The sequence below is a fragment of the Stenella coeruleoalba genome (genome assembly GCF_951394435.1).
Source record: "Stenella coeruleoalba genome assembly, chromosome: 16".
Lineage (NCBI taxonomy): Eukaryota > Metazoa > Chordata > Mammalia > Artiodactyla > Delphinidae > Stenella > Stenella coeruleoalba.
In genome coordinates this window covers 27,821,067-27,839,092 of record NC_137162.1, presented here as the reverse complement: position 1 = coordinate 27,839,092, position 18,026 = coordinate 27,821,067, and the positions used below count along the sequence as shown (strand labels likewise).

Sequence of the window (18,026 nt, the reverse complement as noted above, 5' to 3'; positions counted from 1 at the left end):
CTCAGAATGGGAGAAAATATTTGCAAATGAAGCAACTGACAAAGGATTAATTTCCAAAATTTACAAGCAGCTCATCCAGTTCAATATCAAAAAAAAAAAAACAAAAAAAAACAAACAACCCAATCCAAAAGTGGGCAGACGATCTAAGTGGACATTTCTCCAAAGAAGATATACAGATTGCCAACAAACACATAAAAGAATGCTCAACATCACTAATCATTAGAGAAACGCAAATCAAAACTACAATGAGGTATCACCTCACACCAGTCAGAATGGCCATCATCAAAAAATCTACAAACAATAAATGCTGGAGAGGGTGTGGAGAAAAGGGAACCCTCTTGCACTGTTGGTGGGAATGTAAATTGATACAGTCCCTATGGAGAACAGTATGGAGGTTCCTTAAAAAACTAAAAATAGAACTACCATACGACCCAGCAATCTCACTACCGGGCATATACCCTGAAAAACCATTATTCAAAAAGAGTCATGTACCACAATGTTCATTGCAGCTCTATTTACAATAGCCAGGACATGGGAGCAACCTAAGTGTCCATCAAGAGATGAATGGATGGAGAAGATGTGGCACATATATACAGTGGAATATTACTCAGCCATAAAAAGAAACGAAAGTGAGTTATTTGTAGTGAGGTGGATGGACCTAGAGTCTGTCATACAGAGTGAAGTAAGTCAGAAAGAGAAAAACAAATACCATGTGCTAACACATATATATGGAATCTAAAAAAAAAAAAAAAAAGGTTATGAAGAACCTAGGGGCAGGACAGGAATAAAGACGCAGACGTAGAGAATGGACTTGAGGACATGGGGAGGGGGAAGGGTAACCTGGGACGAAGTGAGAGTGTGGCATGGACTTATAAATACTACCAAATGTAAAACAGATAGCTAGTGGGAAGCAGCCCCATAGCACAGGGAGATCAGCTCGGTGCTTTGTGACCACCTAGAGGGGTGGGATAGGGAGGGTGGGAGGGAGGGAGACACAAGAGGGAAGAGATATGGGGATATATGTATATGTATAGCTGATTCACTTTGTTATAAAGCAGAAACTAACACACCATTGTAAAGCAATTATACTCCAATAAAGATGTTAAAAAGGCCCCACAAAACTTAAGAAGCAATGAAGACCCAACGCAGCCAAAAATAAATAATTAATTTTAAAAAAGCTTATTTTATGGTAAAGCATTCAAAGTATTCCCTCCAATTTTATGAACAAGACTAAGGTTGCTACTATCATCACTTCTATTCGATATGGAACTAGAGGCCTTAGCTGACACAGAAAAACAAGAAACAGAAGGAAGAAACAGTCACTACTTTCAGATCATATGATGTGTTAACATAGAAAAGGCAAAAGAATATACCACAAAATATTAGAATTAAGGTGAATAATATTATGTTTCTGGATACAAAGCCAATGTAGAAAAATCAGTTGAATTTTTACACGTCAGCAACAATGTTAAAAAATGCAATTTAAAAAATGATCTCACAGTAGCATGAAAAATATGAAGTATTTAGGAATAAATTTAGCAAAATACATCTAAGACCTTGGAGGAGAATATTATTAAACTTCACTGAGTAACATTATAGAATAACTGAATAAATGGAGGGCTATATCACAGTCATGGACTCAGTGCTGTGAAGATGCCAGTTCTCCCCAAATGAATCTGTAGATCTGATAAATTCCAATCAAAATCCTAAAAGTGTTTTGGGAAGAGGGGAAAATTGACAAGGTGATTCTGAAGAACTAGATGGGAGGACTTGCCATACAAAATATAAATAATTACTATAAATCCCTAATAATTAAAATGTATCTTACTAACGTAGAGATAAAAAATGTAGCCAATAAAATAAAATAGCCCAGAAACAGACCCATGAATAAATGAAAACTTGACCTACAAAAGAGCTGGTAAAAAGGAGCAGTGAAGAAAGGATAGCTTTTTCTGATAAATGGTACTTTGTTATCCATATGAAAAGTAACTAAATTGGACCCCTACCTTACAAAAATCAATTCTTAGTGAATTCAGAATCTAAATATAAAGGGCAAACTATAATATTTTTAGAACACAATATCAGAGATTATCTTTTTTTAATGATTAAAAGTTTTCATTTTATTGTTTTTTGGCTGTGTTGGGTCTTCGTTGCGGTGCGCAGGCTTTCTCTAGTTGTGGCGAACAGGGGCTAACCTTTGTTGTGGTGCGTGGGCTTCTCACTGTGGTGGCTTCTCTTGTTGCGGAGCATGGGCTCTAGAGCATGTGGGCTTCAGTAGATGCGGCACGTGGGCTCAGTAGTTGTTGCTCACAGGCTTAGTTGCTCCGCGGCATGTGGGATCTTCCTGGATCAGGGACTGAACCCGTGTCCCCTGCATTGGCAGGCGGATTCTTAACCACTGTGCCACCAGGGAAGTCCCAGAGATTATCTGGGATTATCTGGGACTTATAAAGAGGTTATCTTTATAACCTATGGGTAGGAAAGAATTCCTTAAACAAGACATAAAAGGTACAAGTTATTAATAATAACAACAACAACAACACTAAATTTCAGAGAATCTCAGATGCCAACAATTCTATGATGCACCACTACCTTAAGACAGGAAAAACATGCTAATTAAACTATAGGACAATGTTTTCTTACTAATTAGCATTTTTAATCTTATACTATTATAAACTTACTTAAACACAGATTTCATGTTCATGCATAAGGAAGAAAATTTGAGAGAAATAAGCTGATTAAAATATTCCTAAAATGTTTTCATACTCAGAGCCTGAATCTTACAAAGAGTTTTTGGCTTCATCCTTGACCTCCAACCCTATTGTCCGCACACTGCCATCAGGAACAAAGGTGATCAAAGCATTTCTTAAAGAGTATTCCATGTTATCAGTATATCTCCTATGGCTGCTGTAACAAATTACCACAAACATGGTGCTTAAAACAACATGCATTTATCCTCTTATATTTCTGGAGGCTAGAAGTCTGAAATCAGTTTCAACAGGCCAAAACCAAAGTGTGGTCAGGGCCATGTTCCCTCCAGAGGTTCTAGGGGAGAACACATTTCCTTGCCTTTTCCATCTTCTAGAGCTGTATTCCTTAGCTCGTGGCCTTTTCCTTCATCTTCAAAGCCAACAGCATAGCATTTTCAAATTTCTCTCTACTTCCATTGTCACATTGCCTTCTCCCTTCTGTCACTGCAGTCAAACCTCCCTCTGCCTCTCTCTTATAAAGACACTTGCTAATTTAGGGCCCACCCAGATAACCCAGGGTAATCTCACCATCTCAAAATCCTTAATTTAATCACATTTGCAAAGTAACCTTAGTTCCAGGTTAGGACCTGTATATCTTTGCTGGGGAGTGGGGGGAGCACTATTCAGCCTACCACAGATGCAAAAATGTGAAAAATGTGCATCTAAGAATTGACAAAATAAGATAAAATTGATAATATTAATATAGCTAATTTATGGAACACTTTAATATGACAGGTACTGTTCTATGAGCTTCACATATATTTACTTATTTGTTAAATTCAACACATATAAAAGACTATCTTTACCACCTAGGGTTAGGGAAGAAGTTCTTAAATAAGATATAAAAGGCACAAGCCATTAGTGATGATGATAATAGTAATATGAATAAATTACTATCAGTAATAATACTAAGTTTTATTAATTATAATTAAGAATTTCTATTAATCAAAAGCTACTATAAAGAAAGAGAAGTAAACGTACCACAAAATTGGAGAAGGTATTGCTATGCATATAATTGAAAAAAGTTTAAAGTCCAATATATATAAAGAATTTATATATTTCATTAAAAGAGGAAAGACAAATAATCCAATAGAAAAAATAGGTGAAGACTTGAAAGTACACATCATAAAGAGCCCAGTAGAGTATAAAACGTTAGTTGGAATGTAAATTATTATAATTGTTTTGGAAAACAATTTAACATCATCTTGGAAAGTGAAAGATGCACTAACCCTATGATCATGGAATTCCACTTTAGGTATATATTCTAAAGAAACCGCTGTGCACGTGTACCAAAAGACATGTATAAGAACATTCACAGCACCACTGTTATGGACTAGCAAAAGATCTGACACAATCCAAATACTATCAACAGTAACATGGATAAATTATAAACTATTTATACAATTAAATACTCTATCACAGTGAAAATAAATTCATTACAGCTATGCATAGCTGCATGGATAATCTCAGGAATGTAATGTTAAGTGAAAAGAAAGCAAACTGCAGAAGAATATATACAGTATGATTTCACTAGTGTAAGTCCCAAAACACAAAACCAACATTGTTTAGGAATAAAACATGTGAATGGCAAAGGCATGCTAAAGAAAAAAATTCAAGATATTATTTATTTCTGAAGGGGGAGTAAAGGAGATGAGATTGGGATGAGGTATAAAGTATATTTCAAACATAATAGAATTATTCTATTACTTGTATTAAGCTACATAGGTGTGCAGTGTATCTTGTTTCTTTATTTTTAATGTATATTTATAAAATTTATTTTCAAATTAATTAATATCTAAAAGCAATTTTAAAAAGCTGATATAATAGTACATGTAAGACTTATACCTACTTTTCAAACACAAATGAAATAGTCATATATATTGAAAGAAAATCCCAAGGAGTTTCAAAAAGTAATGATTTATCCTAATCACAATGCAATAAAATTAAAGACTAACAATTTTTTTAAAATAAATTTATTTATTTATTTTTGGCTGCGTTGGGTGGCACAGTGGTTAAGAATCCGCCTGCCAATGCAGGGCACATGGGTTCGAGCCCTGGTCCAGGAAGATCCTACATGCTGTGGAGCAGCTAAGCCCGTGCACCACAACTACTGAGCCTGCGCTCTAGAGCCCGCGAGCCACAACTACTGAGCCCGTGTGCCACAACTACTGAAGCCCGTGCACCTAGAGCCCGTGCTCCGCAACAAGAGAAGCCACTGCAATGAGAAGCCCGCGCACCACACTGAAGAGCAGCCCCCACTCACCGCAACTGAAGAAAGCCCATGCGCAGCAACAAAGACCCAACACAGCCAAAAATAATTAATTAATTAATTAAAAAACAAATAAATAAATTTATTAAATAAATCCAATTAAAGTAGATGAAATTAGTAAAGATAAAAGCCAAAATGAAATAGAAAATAAATGATGGGAAGAAGCAACTCATAGAATAACAATCTGAATAACTGGTGATCAATAAAATGCAAATTAAAATGTGATACCATTTCACATTCACTAGATTGAAAAAATTAAAAATGTGAAAATAACCTTTATAGACTCTAAAGAATCTTCTATTCAATAAAAAAAAGAAAAAAATGTGAAAATACCAAATGTGGATAAAGATGTGAAGAAACAAGAAACCTCATATTACTTAAGGGAATATAAATTTGTATAAATACTGTGGAAGAATTTTTGGCAGAATCTGGCAAAGTTCAAGAGCACTTTTTTGGGGTACCAACAATTACATTTATAGTTACATATTTTATAGAAACTCTGATACAGGAGTTCCAGGAGACATGAATATCTGTGCCAGGAGTTCCAGGAGACATGAATATCTGTGTAAAAAATTCCTAAATATTCACCAGGAAAGAATGGATAAAAAAAATTTGGTACATTCATGAAAGAAATGTTACACGGTGGTTTAAATGAAGAAACTAGGTTAAAACTAAAGACGAGGAAAACAAGGAAGATACAGAACAATACATGGCATATAATTGTATTTGTATAAATTGTGAAAACATTCAAAACAATGCTATATGTTATTTAAGAATACATATGTATGTAAAGTATAAAACATGCATGGGAATTATAAGCACCAAATTCAGAATAATGATATGTGTGGGGAGAGAATGAAAGGAATAGAATTGGGAGGAAGAACGTTAGGGATTTCAAATACATCTCTAATCCTTTATTTCTTTTTAAAAAATTAAGCAAGTAAAAAAAGGTTTGGATTTGATGGAGGTAGGATGGATACATATATTTGTTATGTTTTAGTTCTGAATGATATATTTTATAATATTTTAAATACTTTTAAATGACTCAAGAATATGTAGAAAACCTGAAGAGACTGATATTTACAAAAGAAATGGAAAAGTTCTACTCCTCAAAACAACAGCATCTGATTCAGATAATTTTGTCTGAGTCCTAACAAATCTCAAAGAAATGATCATTTTTATGCTATATAATTTGTATCAGCATTTAGAAAAGGACGAAACTCCTCCAGTTTGTTCCAAAAAGCTAGCATAATCCTGCTACCAACACCAAACTAGGATGGCATTTGGTATCTAAAAAAAAGGGGGGAGGGTAGGCCAAATTTACTTATGCTCACAGATGAAATATCTGAAATGACATGTTAGCAAATCAATCCAACAATACATCTTGAGCAAGAAACGTTCATCCCAGGAATCCATGAATGATTCTGAATTAGGAACTATGTTAATATAATTCACTACATTAACATATTAAAGGAGGAAGCTCCATCAGCTCAACAGATACTAAGATAACTGAATAAGGTCAAAACCCAACACAGATTTTTAAAAACTCAGCAGAAATATTAAGAAAATTTCTCAGTCTCACAAAGGATACTAATCTACAACAAAAATCATATTTAATGATGAAATATTAGCATTTCCACCTAAATAGGATAAGATAAGGATGACCACTAACAACATTATATTCAAGTTTCAATGCAAGAACTAAGAAAAAGAATTGAGAAATATAAAAGGAAAACTAATTTGGTAATATCTATCAAAAAACTAAGTACGTATATACACATTTTTAGATGGCTATGAACACACAGTTTTCCCCATTCCGTATTGGAACCACCTCCCGTTAAAATAATGACAGAAAAAAAAAATGATGACAGAGAAATAACATCCACATAAATAAAACTTAAGATGGTGAAAATAATGAGGGAGCCCATAAGCAAATGAAAGATTTCAACCAATATTTGGAAGTTAGAGAATGGATAAAGGAAGGGTAATGAATGAAGCCAGTAAGAGGAAGCTACTGCCCAGAGAACATGGTGAGTGATACAGCCGAGGGCACTAATCAGTTCCTCAGAATACCGGAGAAGCTTTTAGCTGGGAAACGCCAGGTACAACAGAGGGAATAAGTGGGATGTGATGCTTATTAATTAAAAGTCTATTTACACAACAGACAAGTCATCAACTCCACTCTCCCTCCATCAGCCAAGCATCTATCCCTCTGGCAAATAAATAAAAGAGTTCTCAAAGTAAAAATAATGGCACAATGAGAAAGGGCTCATTATGAAAAATGCAGGCTCTAGAATCACAGAACTTTCCAACATCTGATGTGTGGGATTTGACCACCTAAGTGAAAGAGTACAGAGAGTTAAATATGAGATTATACAACATCTGAATAAGAGTTCAAGGTTTGTTGGAGTCATGTGTCATAGGCTCAACTGTGATCCCTAAAAGATATTTTGAAGTCATAACCCCCAGTACCTCAGAATGTGACCCTATTTGGAAATAAGGTCATTGCCGATGTAGTTAGTTAAGATGAGGTCATACTGGGGTAGAGTGGGCTCTTAATCTAATGGCTGGTGTCCTTATAAGAAGAGGAAAAGAGACACAGACACATAGGGAGAGCACCATAGGAGGACAGAGGCAGAGATTGGAGTGATGTGTCTACAAGCTATTACAGTACAGATTCCCTAAGTCATCTACTTTAGAAAGCATTTTGCTATCCCATGCTTCTCCTTTCTGCTCTCAGCATTCTTCTCCTTTTGAAAAAAGAATACACGGACTATTCAGGAGACACTGAGAAGTGCAATTTGACAGAGGTACTATTTCCTCTCTGTCATTCTCTCTGTCATCTAAATTCCCAGGGAAGGAAACCTGACTGGCTCAGCTCGGGTGAGTACCAGCTTAGTTATGATCACTGTGGTGGAGGTGGAGGAAGGCTGCCACGTGGTACAAAATCACTGCTGGAGGCCCCTCCGTTGGAAGTAAGACAATCCATAAAATCAGTCACTATGACCTAGGTAGACAGTCCAAAAGGTTTCTACTAAAACTATTATTTATAATAATTCAATAAATATCCTTGTAGATATATCCTGATAAACATCATCTGATTACTTCCTTATGATAAATTCCTAAAGGGGGAATTATTGAGTCAAGTGTATTAATATGATTAAAGTTTTAAATTCATATTATCAAATTGCTTTCCAAAGCATTGGATTAATTCACACTCCTACCAGCAGTATATAAATGACCATCTGATAAAACACAATCCCTTTGTCAATACTAGGTCTCATTTTTTTTAACCTTTGACAATGTGATAAATGAAGGCGATGTCTCGTTTTTATCTGTCTTTTCTCTTATAATCAAGAAAGCTCAATATTTTAATCTGCTTTTTGGATATTTTTACTTCTGTGTTTTTGAAGAGTCTAATCACATGAATTAGCCAATTTTAAATAGGGCTTTTTTTTTTCATCCTAATGGCTCATTATAGCTCTTTACATATGTATGAAACTTACTTTTTAAGATCTATGTTGAAAATATTTCTATTTCTATTAGTATTTTTATTTTGCTTATAGAGTGTTTTTTTTTTTTTGGATGCCTGGTTAAGTCTAAAAAGATGCTTTTACCTAAATATGAATTGTCTGCAGATCAACTTTAATAGTAGATTTTTAAAAAATACTATGGAGAAGAATAGATTAAATATTAACAAATGAATCTTGAATACTTAATGAGTATGAAGTACCAAACAATTATGCAATCATAGCAGCCTCTGTTATATTAATAGCGATATAATTCCATCCTCTTTTATTCACTACAATAGTTCAGCCCTTGTCTCTTCTCACCTGGATTTCTGTAACTGGCCCTAAATTGTCTCTGCCTCTAGTCTCATCAAAGCCATCTTTCATCACTGCCCCCAAATAATCCCTCTGATATACACATTTTATATCACACATCCGCTTAACCCCCTTTGATTGGTTCCAATTGCCTTCATGATAAAATCCAAACTCTTAGCACAAGGTCCTTCTTCATCTGCGTCCTACCGAATTTCTCTGGCCTTCCTTCTATCTTCATGTCACATTCAATCCAGCCACAATGGACTAATTACAGTTCTCCAAATGTACCCTCTTGCTTCACAGATCTGTAATACCTTCTGTTATTCCATCTACATGGAACCCTCAGTCACTATTGATTAACTCTTATTCACTGTTTTAAGACTCAACCAAGTCTTTGTACGCTCTAGGAAGCCTTTCAGCCTCTCTCCCCTGTTCCTTTAGGTAGACGGCCTCTATGCTTCCACAGCATTCCATGCCTATCTCTCCCTTAAGCACTTTTGAGCATTTGCTAGTCTGTTTCTCCCGGAAGACTATAAATGTAGTAACAGCCTCCTCTCTCACCATAATGCAGGGTCTTACCCAAAGCAAATATGCCACTGTCAAAGTCTTAAACAGGGATTAAACAATATAGCAGAATGTCAGGACATTAATAGCAATCATTTTTAAAGGTGGTATCATTTAGAATATTCACTACATTGCCTTTCTGCCCTGTGCTTTAATTTCTACATTTTTAGGTCTAAAAGAATACTATCAAGCAAACATCTTCAGAAGATAAACTAGGATAGAAGAAGATTAAGAAATCTGGTTATAAAATGCTTTGATATATTAGATGCTGGTATAAAATTCCAGGAAACCTAAGAGCATCTTATTTTCAAAGATCTATAAATTGAAAGTTATTCAATAATGTAATACAGTTCATTTTTAGAGGAATAAGGTAAATGTAGCTCATTTTTACATGGGATCCTTGATTTGAGGAAACTAAGAGGAAACTCCCGACCTAGGATTTGGAGAAGATGGGAGGAGATTAAGAAGGTTATGTAAACTTCAAAGTTGCTAAGAGACCAAGATCTGTTCTCACAATAAAAAAGAAATAATAATTATGTGACATGAGAAAAGTGTTAACTAATACTACAATGGCAACCATATTGCAATGTATCAAATCAACACATTGTATACCTTAAACTTACACAATGTTGTATGGCAATAATATTTCAACTGGAAAAAGATTATCAATAATTTAAGAACAAACACAAAAGTACTGTGGAAATCATAACTTTATGTATAATCCTTTGTGCCTCAGACATTGAGATAAATCTATTCTCCAGCATCAAAGTGATTAAAACAGCAATACTTAACTCCAAATTGAAATAAATTTAAAAGTTTCCAATTCCTTTGCTAGACTGAAAACAACCCAAATATTCAGCAAAGTGCTGACAATTTATACGTCTGATAATTTATACTATCACACTCTTAAGAGAGAGATCTTTAGGCCCTAACATAGAAAGCAGTACAACATATTATTAAATGAGAAAAGCAACTTGCAAAATATAATCTATATAATCTCATTTTTGTGAAAAATGTTAATATACATATTTATATTCATATAGTTAAAAAGCCAAAAGACCATCCAAAACTTAGTTGTTCTCCTGGAGTGGGGAGAAGAAGGTGGGTCATCAAGGGGACGTGAGCTCTCTACTTCATATATTTCTGTCATGTTTAAGTTTTCACAATGAGAAGACATTAACCTTATACAAAACAATGAGGGTATTAAATCTTTCCTTTGTGGGAAAAAATTCTGAGGGCATGGGAAAGTGCATCAAGAAACTTGTTTTAAATTAGCTCTCCCTTTTCACAGAAAAATCACCCAAGTCTGTTCTACCTCCTACAAGTTTTCCATCCCCTCAGAATTCCCTAGGCAAGTATATGGAGAGAACCCTGTCCTCATCTCAGGGAAGAAGTCAAGATTGAAATTCATGAGTCATCATGCCTTGGTTTCCTAGGACTTGACTCTGGGTCTTAAATAGACTCTGCAGCTCCCTTTCTGAATGACAAAAGAGAGAAGGACCTGCAAAGGGTACAAAGTTTCAGTTATAAGGTGAACAAATTCTAATGTACAGCATGTTGACTGTAATTAACAATACTGTATTGGACACTTGAAATTTGCTAAGAGAGTAGATCTTAAGTGTTCTCACCATACACACACACACACACACCGTTACCATGTGAGGTGATGAATGTATGAATTAACTTAATTGTGGTAATCATTTCACAATAGAGACATATATCAAACCGTCACATTGGACACCTTAAATATATACAATTTTCATTTGTTAATTACACCTCAAAGCTGAGGAGAAACAAAGAGTGAGTAAAGGACCTAAAGTTGTTTGTATGGGGGTCAGAGCTGACTGAGCTCATCTCACACTTAGGAATCTCAAATAAAGATCTGGAAGATTCAAAATGGACAATAAGGTTAACGGTCAAAATATTCAAGTCAAGAGCCCTAAATCTTCTGGCCTGAATAATCCAGCAATGAATTAATCTAATAATTCTTTGTTTTCCAGTTCCCTTTGCCACTGTAGATCTGGCCAGAGAGGGTTCTGAAGCAAGAGAAATAAAGATAAAAGGAAGGAAATGAAGACAGACCATTGTCTCTGGGGAGCCCTGAGGAAAGGTGATGCAGATGCTAAAGCAGATGTGACCATGTGGAAGTATGTTGGGGGCCCTTTGGGTTCCTGCATTGTGACTCAGGTGACCCTTCCTTCTTAGCAGAACAGAAGGGACAGCAGCTCCAAGATGTGAGAGCAAGAAACTTGGGCACCCTCCTGGCTTCACCATAGGGAGGTGGCTGCCTATTGAAATATCATCCCTTCTTCGAAGCTGAAATTCTACCTTCTTCAGAAAACCTTCCCCAAATAAGCCTATATGATTTACAGTCAGTTTGTAGCAATTTAATACCTTACTAAATTACATTCTTGTATTATCACCTTACTAGGTTGTAAATGTCTCTAGGGCAGAAATCCTGTTTTGGTTTTAAAAAATGTCCACAATGTCTAGTGTAGGGTTGAGAATGTCATAGGTGTTCAACAAGTAAGCGTTCAATGGAAAAGTTGAAAGGAAGAAACCATCAGGCTCCCTAAAGTTTCCTAAGCTTCTTTCTAACTTAAAGAATACTGGAGATGGTTGGGCCATACCCCTGCATTCTCAGATTAGAGGGCTGAGGTTCACCCAGTACACGGTATATTTTTCTCTGAAGAAAGCTACCCTGAATGCAAATTAAGCCTCAAAGCCCTACAAAGGACAACCGGGAAAGCACAGTCCCTTCTAAATCCCCTTGGGGACCAGGCTTTCCTCTCGGTGTGTGTGTGTCTGTGGTGAGTGTGCATGGGTGAGGGAGGCTGGGGGTGGGGGTGAGGGCAGAGGCGGGAGGGAGGAGAGAGACTCCATGCAGTGATTATGTGGAGGGGATTTGCTATGTCCCTTTCTTCCTCCCCCCACCTTCTTTCTTTGTCCTCTTTCTCCGTGTTCCTCTCTTTGTCCCCTTTTCCTCGTCCCCTTCTTCTGCATTTGTCTGGGAGGATCCTGGAGTGTTCTTTTGATCGACTCAATCTTTCTCTGGCACTTGAGTTCTGATTGGCTGAAGGACTTAGAGGGGGGAAAAAAACTTTAATTAAGTAGATAATCTCTTCTTTGGAAGTTTGGCAGCTCCATTTCACCTCCCCTTAACTCTGTTTGGGATCGCTTACACACCAAGGAAGTTGGGGCTTGAGGAGAATTCCACCCCACTACCACTGAGGAGAATACTTTCCCATCTTACCTCTCTGTCTCCCAAGTTTTTAGAATTTTCTATCCTTGTCACTCCAGAGGATTATGTTGCTTCCGAAGCCTTCTGTGTGCATCTTTCTTTTCACCTGTGTCCTCCAACTCAGCCACACCTGGTAAGTAACCTGGACTCTTACCTGGAACTGGGAATAGGTAAATGTATGTAATCTATTGGAGAGAGCTTATTTTCATTTCCAGAACTGTTGGAAGCCTTGGGATCTCTCCTAGGAAAAAATTGTTCCGTGGAGTAGGGCTCTTCCTAAATTTATGGCCGGTTTTAGTAAATCTTTAGGACCCCAGGTAATAAAGGAATGGATGATTAGATGAGGGGAGGGGTTCTTACTTTTATAAGTTGCTGGACCACAAATATTCGAAGTCTTTTTGGGGGAAATGGACAGTACTCCTTTTTACCAAATCCTGATGTCCGCATTGTGGAGAAGAAGGTGGTGGTTCAAAGCAAGTTCTACCGTCTGCTGAATCTGATCTTTGAGGTGAAGGCTGGAGACAAAATTCAATTGGATCTTATTTTGCACTTTCTGACTTTAATTTTTTTCAGAATATTCTAAGTAACTGCCCATATTGACACTTCCTAGAGACTAAAAATTTGCTCGAGCTACCGAGTTGCTAGTGGGTTAATAAACGTGTTTGAAATAAACTGTTTTAGAAATCTAAACTTCTCTACAAATGTATTTAATTTATTCCATTTACACAAATTTCTAAATTGCTGAGAAAATGTGTGTGAAAGTGCTTTGTAAGCTATAAACCATTGTACAAATGATAGATGATATTATCATCATTTTCATTTAGCTCTTGGAAACCGTATAAGGGTCTATATATGGAAATGTTAATAAGTAAGTATGCAATAACATACAGAAGTAAGACCTGGGAGATGCATGTTGCTAAGGTGTTTGGAATTTCTCTCCAATTAAGATATAAACTCAGTTTCTCTATCAGTTCTAATTTTGCCCATCTGTGTAACCAAGATATAAATCCAATTGCTACATTAACTATTGAGAAAACAAGAACAGGAATTTCTTTGCTGAAATCAGCTTCCTATGCTAGTTAAGAATGTATTCTTATCTTTAGTGAGTATAGCCATCTTTATTAGACAGTCGAACAGAAGTATGCCAAATTAATACAGTTTGCAAGTTAACGCAATAATTTGCAACATCGCTGATTATAAACTGAACCACCGAATAACTGGTCAATTTTTAATTGGCATTTTAATTAAATATTTCATGTTAAAAAAAAATCTGTCTTCTCTCTCCTTCATGAGAACAAAAAGACAAAAGGGAGAGCAGACTATTTCAGAGCATTTCTACTGACGTTCATGGTATTCTTCAGCTGATTCAGTATCAGCAAAAGAGAAACACGAGACTCCTTTCCCCAGTCACCAGGGCAGTGTGAAGAATTGTTCTATAAAAAATACCTTTACTGTGTGTTCCTTCCCTGCTGGAGGGGGTCATGTTCATTTCATTCCGATACTGACACAGCCACACTGAAAGGTGGCTGGGTTGCTTGTCTGTCCAAATTCAAGTGTCTGGATTCAAAAGGAGACAAGAAAAAAAGAGATGTGAAAGAAAGTTCTAATTTAAAAACAGGGTTTAAGAACCCCTTCTCTCCTTGCCTGACTTTGAGGAGAAAATGTACAAATCTCCTGTATAATGCAATTAGATTTTAATTGCTTTTTCCCTATAAGCCCCAATTTGAATGAAACATTTATACTTTGCCAAGAGTCTGGTTTGGGTAGCATTTGAAAGTGATTTTTAAACTTCACATTAAATCTTGGTTATTCTTATAATGGAACTATCAGGGTTTTGCATAAGGTCATCCTCCCCTTTGTGCCATGCAGAGAAATTTGACCAACCGCAGCCTTTCAGAGTTTCTCTTAATACTTCATTATCAACCTTTTATGTGAGGACCTCAAAAGCATTTAACAAATATAGAACCACAATTTCTGCTTGGCTGTTCAATTGTAGGCTTTCCTGAAATTACTGTCTAAAAGAGTCCATCAACAGAAATTCCTGGGCTTGAAAAGGAAAGAATAAAGATGACATTCACCTACAACATGCAGTTTTACTAGGTATCTCAGTACAAGATAATTGGGTGGGAGTTGGTGGGGGGGAAGCATTCTCCACAGTTTCTTCTTGTTGGGATACTTCTGAGGATAATTTCCTTTAGTAACTTGGGAAAAATCTTTCCTTTGAATTTGTTTTTCTTAATCCTAATGGCTCCAACAAACAAAACAAACAACAACAACAACAAAAAACGAGAGAGAGAATGGGAACGCATGAATGCATGATACAGTCAAGCAGATGGAGACAGTTGTAATGGTGGCCAGAGATAAACCAATTTGACTTTTCACTTCCAATATACTTTCTTATCTGGCATGAACAGGCCTAGAACATGTTTTTCCTTAACTCTTACCTTTATTTTACTCCCAATGATGTCTCACAATGATACTGGGTCTTGCTCAGTTCTATCCATTTCTCTCTCTCTCTGCTCCACTCAATCACCAAATCAGAAAGATGCACTGGGACATAGAGGTTAACGCTGGCTCTGTCCTCATTCTTTAACGGAGATCACTGCCTCTCCTTCTTTCCAAAGGAGTTAAATAGGGTCATTCTCTTTTCTGCAGTAGAGCAAGAATTTATCTGAAATCTCTGGGTTTTAAGGCAGCTTTTGATATATATAATTCCTTGGTTCTCTCCAGGTACATTTTTAGGGTAACCTTTCTATGGTTCTTGAAATTTCATCTGATAATGACATGCAGAACCCCTGATTAGCAAGCACTTCAATTACCATGTGTGTGTGGTTGGGGGGGGCGTTGAGTCCATGTTCTCACCAAGCATCATCTATAGTTTATTATTGTCTGCATATATGTGAAACTATTTTTCACATATATTATGAACAATAAAATACACACTCATTTAAAAATTATTGAATTCATGGTAATTTGTTTTTATATTAAGTTTTTGTTGAGTTCTTCCCACTGACAGATAAAAAAAGAACAGGTGAGAATCCACTAAACTTTGTCAGATTAAAAAGGGATTCTCATCCTCATAGAGGTTGGGAATCTGCAAAGTTGGGGAAATAAAAAGGAAGGTGTGTGAAATTGCTTTGAAATTAGGAAAATAATATGCCAATATAAAAGATTCACATACCTAATCGCTTCCCTTCTCAATAAAAAAAAGTTTATAGTCCGTAAAAAAAGGCTTGGTATTCGTGGAGTAACTCGGAGGTAGATTAGGTTGGCAGCTGCACTGTAGGAAGTCCCTCTAAGGGCTTGAGACATGATCACTGAAATTTAATTCCCATTTTGTCACTGATTTCTCAATAGTGGAGCCCTGCATTTTTCCTTTCAGTGTCTCTATATCTCTTGCCATAGATAATAATATTAATACAATAATTATTATTATCATTTACAAAGGCTGTGAGGTCTGGGAGGAGACACTTCATTACAGCTTTTCTTACAAAACCAGTTTGTATAAACGATGAGGAGGACGCTCCGTGGTACATCTTCATTTCTGTGTGCGTAGATGATAATATGACACAAAGAAAGATCTCCTTCTTGTGATATTATATAGAGAAAAATGGGAGTATTTTTTAAAAGGCTAGAAGAAAAGGAGTTTCGTTCCAAATCCTCTCTCTTCCATGGAAAGGATTTACTTTTTTTTTTTTCTTTTTCCCAGCTGGGACAATTGGTTTAATGCTGCTCTATATTGGGTAATGCTAATTCTCTCTGGGACTATTAATAAAATCCCTTTTTCCTGGGCTCCATTTATTCTTTTCTTTTTTTATCCAATTGATATGATCAAATTCTCTTAATCTGCTGGCTGATTTTATTATTATTATTATTATAAATCAGGACATTTGCAAAGGATTTTATTTGCTCACATTTGGGTGAAATGGTTTTTTGGCTAAAAGAGTCCAAAGATTCCACCAGAACTTTGCCATCTGCTCATCCTTAAAGACTTAGTTCAGGTAGTCCCTCCTCCAGGAAGTCTTCCCAGGTTAAATTAGCTACCTCTGTTCTCTGCTCCCCTTTTTCACATTTTGTAGCTTAAAAGTAGAAAGTTGCCTGGTTTACTGAAGTTCTTACTGCTATATAGCTATAGACTCCTGAGAAAGGCTAAGTTATGATTAGCTTTGGCTCTGCCCCATATCCTGGGACACAATCTATACTCAGGAATAATAATATTGTGAACCAACATTTAGTGAGCGTTCACTATGTAACTTGGCCAAAGACACACAGCTTGTCAGTAATGAGACAGGAATTTGACTCTACACCACTTGCTACACTGAGCCACTAAACTATCCTGTGTCAGACAAGACTCTGGTTTGTTTCCGCTGCCCATGATTTGTAGCTCAGTAGCCAGAATACTGGACCATGCTCCTTCATTCTGTGGCCGGACTTCTTTCTCTGTCTGGAATTCCAATTCTTCTGGGAGTTTTTAATGATACTAACAGTTTAGTCTGACAAAGATGCAGAAGCCTGGCATTGAGAAACAAAAGCTTGTACCTGGCTAGTATTTTTATTTTTTAATGTATTTCTTTTGTTAGCTTATTTAAATTGTCTCTTACATTTATTTACCCATAGAATTTATTTTTATTTCACTCCTTTCATCCCACCAAAAACTATTTGCAGTCTCTTTGATTTGGATTAGATGTGTGAAGTACTGGCTTTTGCCCTAAACCTCAAATTACTTGTTCTTTTCAACACAGTGGGTTTGTGTTTGTTTGGAGATCAGTTCAAAAACTTCTGTACTATCTGTACTGCCTCTGATGTTAAAAGTTTATGTATAGCATAAGGAAGCTAGCTCTGACTATATTTTCCTAAGAATAAAGACCTATATTTGCAGCATCTGTTAGGATTTCCAGGAGTTCAAGAATTATTGTGGGTGTCCTTCATTTCATCATTTTTAATTTCATTTCATTTCCTAACAGCTTTTAAATAAACACTTGGAATCTTTAGAGCTCTTTCGCCTTTTGATTATCAAAGTAACTAGCCAATGGTAAAAACAAATTTCCCAATATCCCTAATTCAAGCACATGATGGGGAGATGTGTAGAATAAATGTATAGTGTTGATCTTCAAAAAAAAAAAAAAAAAAACCCCAAACAGAAAGAAAACCTCTTCCCTATTTCCATCAGAAAGGCAGAAGAGAATTCATAGGGCTTAGAAAGAGAGGTCAGTACAATTTTTCTTAGGATAAACCCTCATTTTTCAGAAAGCAGATTTTTCTTCCTAGGTAAAAGATCATGCTGGGTTAACAGTTGGGGGAACTCTGAGCTTGGTTCACATAAATAACGTTTCCCACTGCCTCCCATTTGAAATATACCTACACTCGGAGGGCCTCTT

The 18,026-nt window shown here is 36.2% G+C and overlaps 1 protein-coding gene and 1 long non-coding RNA gene across 2 annotated transcripts in view; one reads left to right on the top strand and one right to left on the bottom strand.

Annotated features, from left to right (window-relative positions):
• Window positions 1–11,244: 11,244 nt before the first annotated feature.
• The window catches only part of WNT8B (Wnt family member 8B), a 28,979-nt gene continuing 22,197 nt past the window's right edge, over window positions 11,245–18,026 (top strand). The window contains exon 1 of the mRNA XM_079899400.1: window positions 11,245–12,781. Within this exon, the coding sequence (XP_079755526.1) occupies window positions 12,714–12,781 (68 nt within the window). The 5' untranslated portion in view covers window positions 11,245–12,713. The remainder of the gene's footprint in view (window positions 12,782–18,026) is intronic.
• Window positions 12,698–15,289, bottom strand: LOC307174896. The gene is made up of 4 exons (XR_013824196.1): window positions 15,093–15,289; window positions 14,095–14,205; window positions 13,009–13,163; window positions 12,698–12,808 (listed from the first exon to the last, which is right to left on the bottom strand). It is a non-coding gene; the product is annotated as an uncharacterized lncRNA (long non-coding RNA).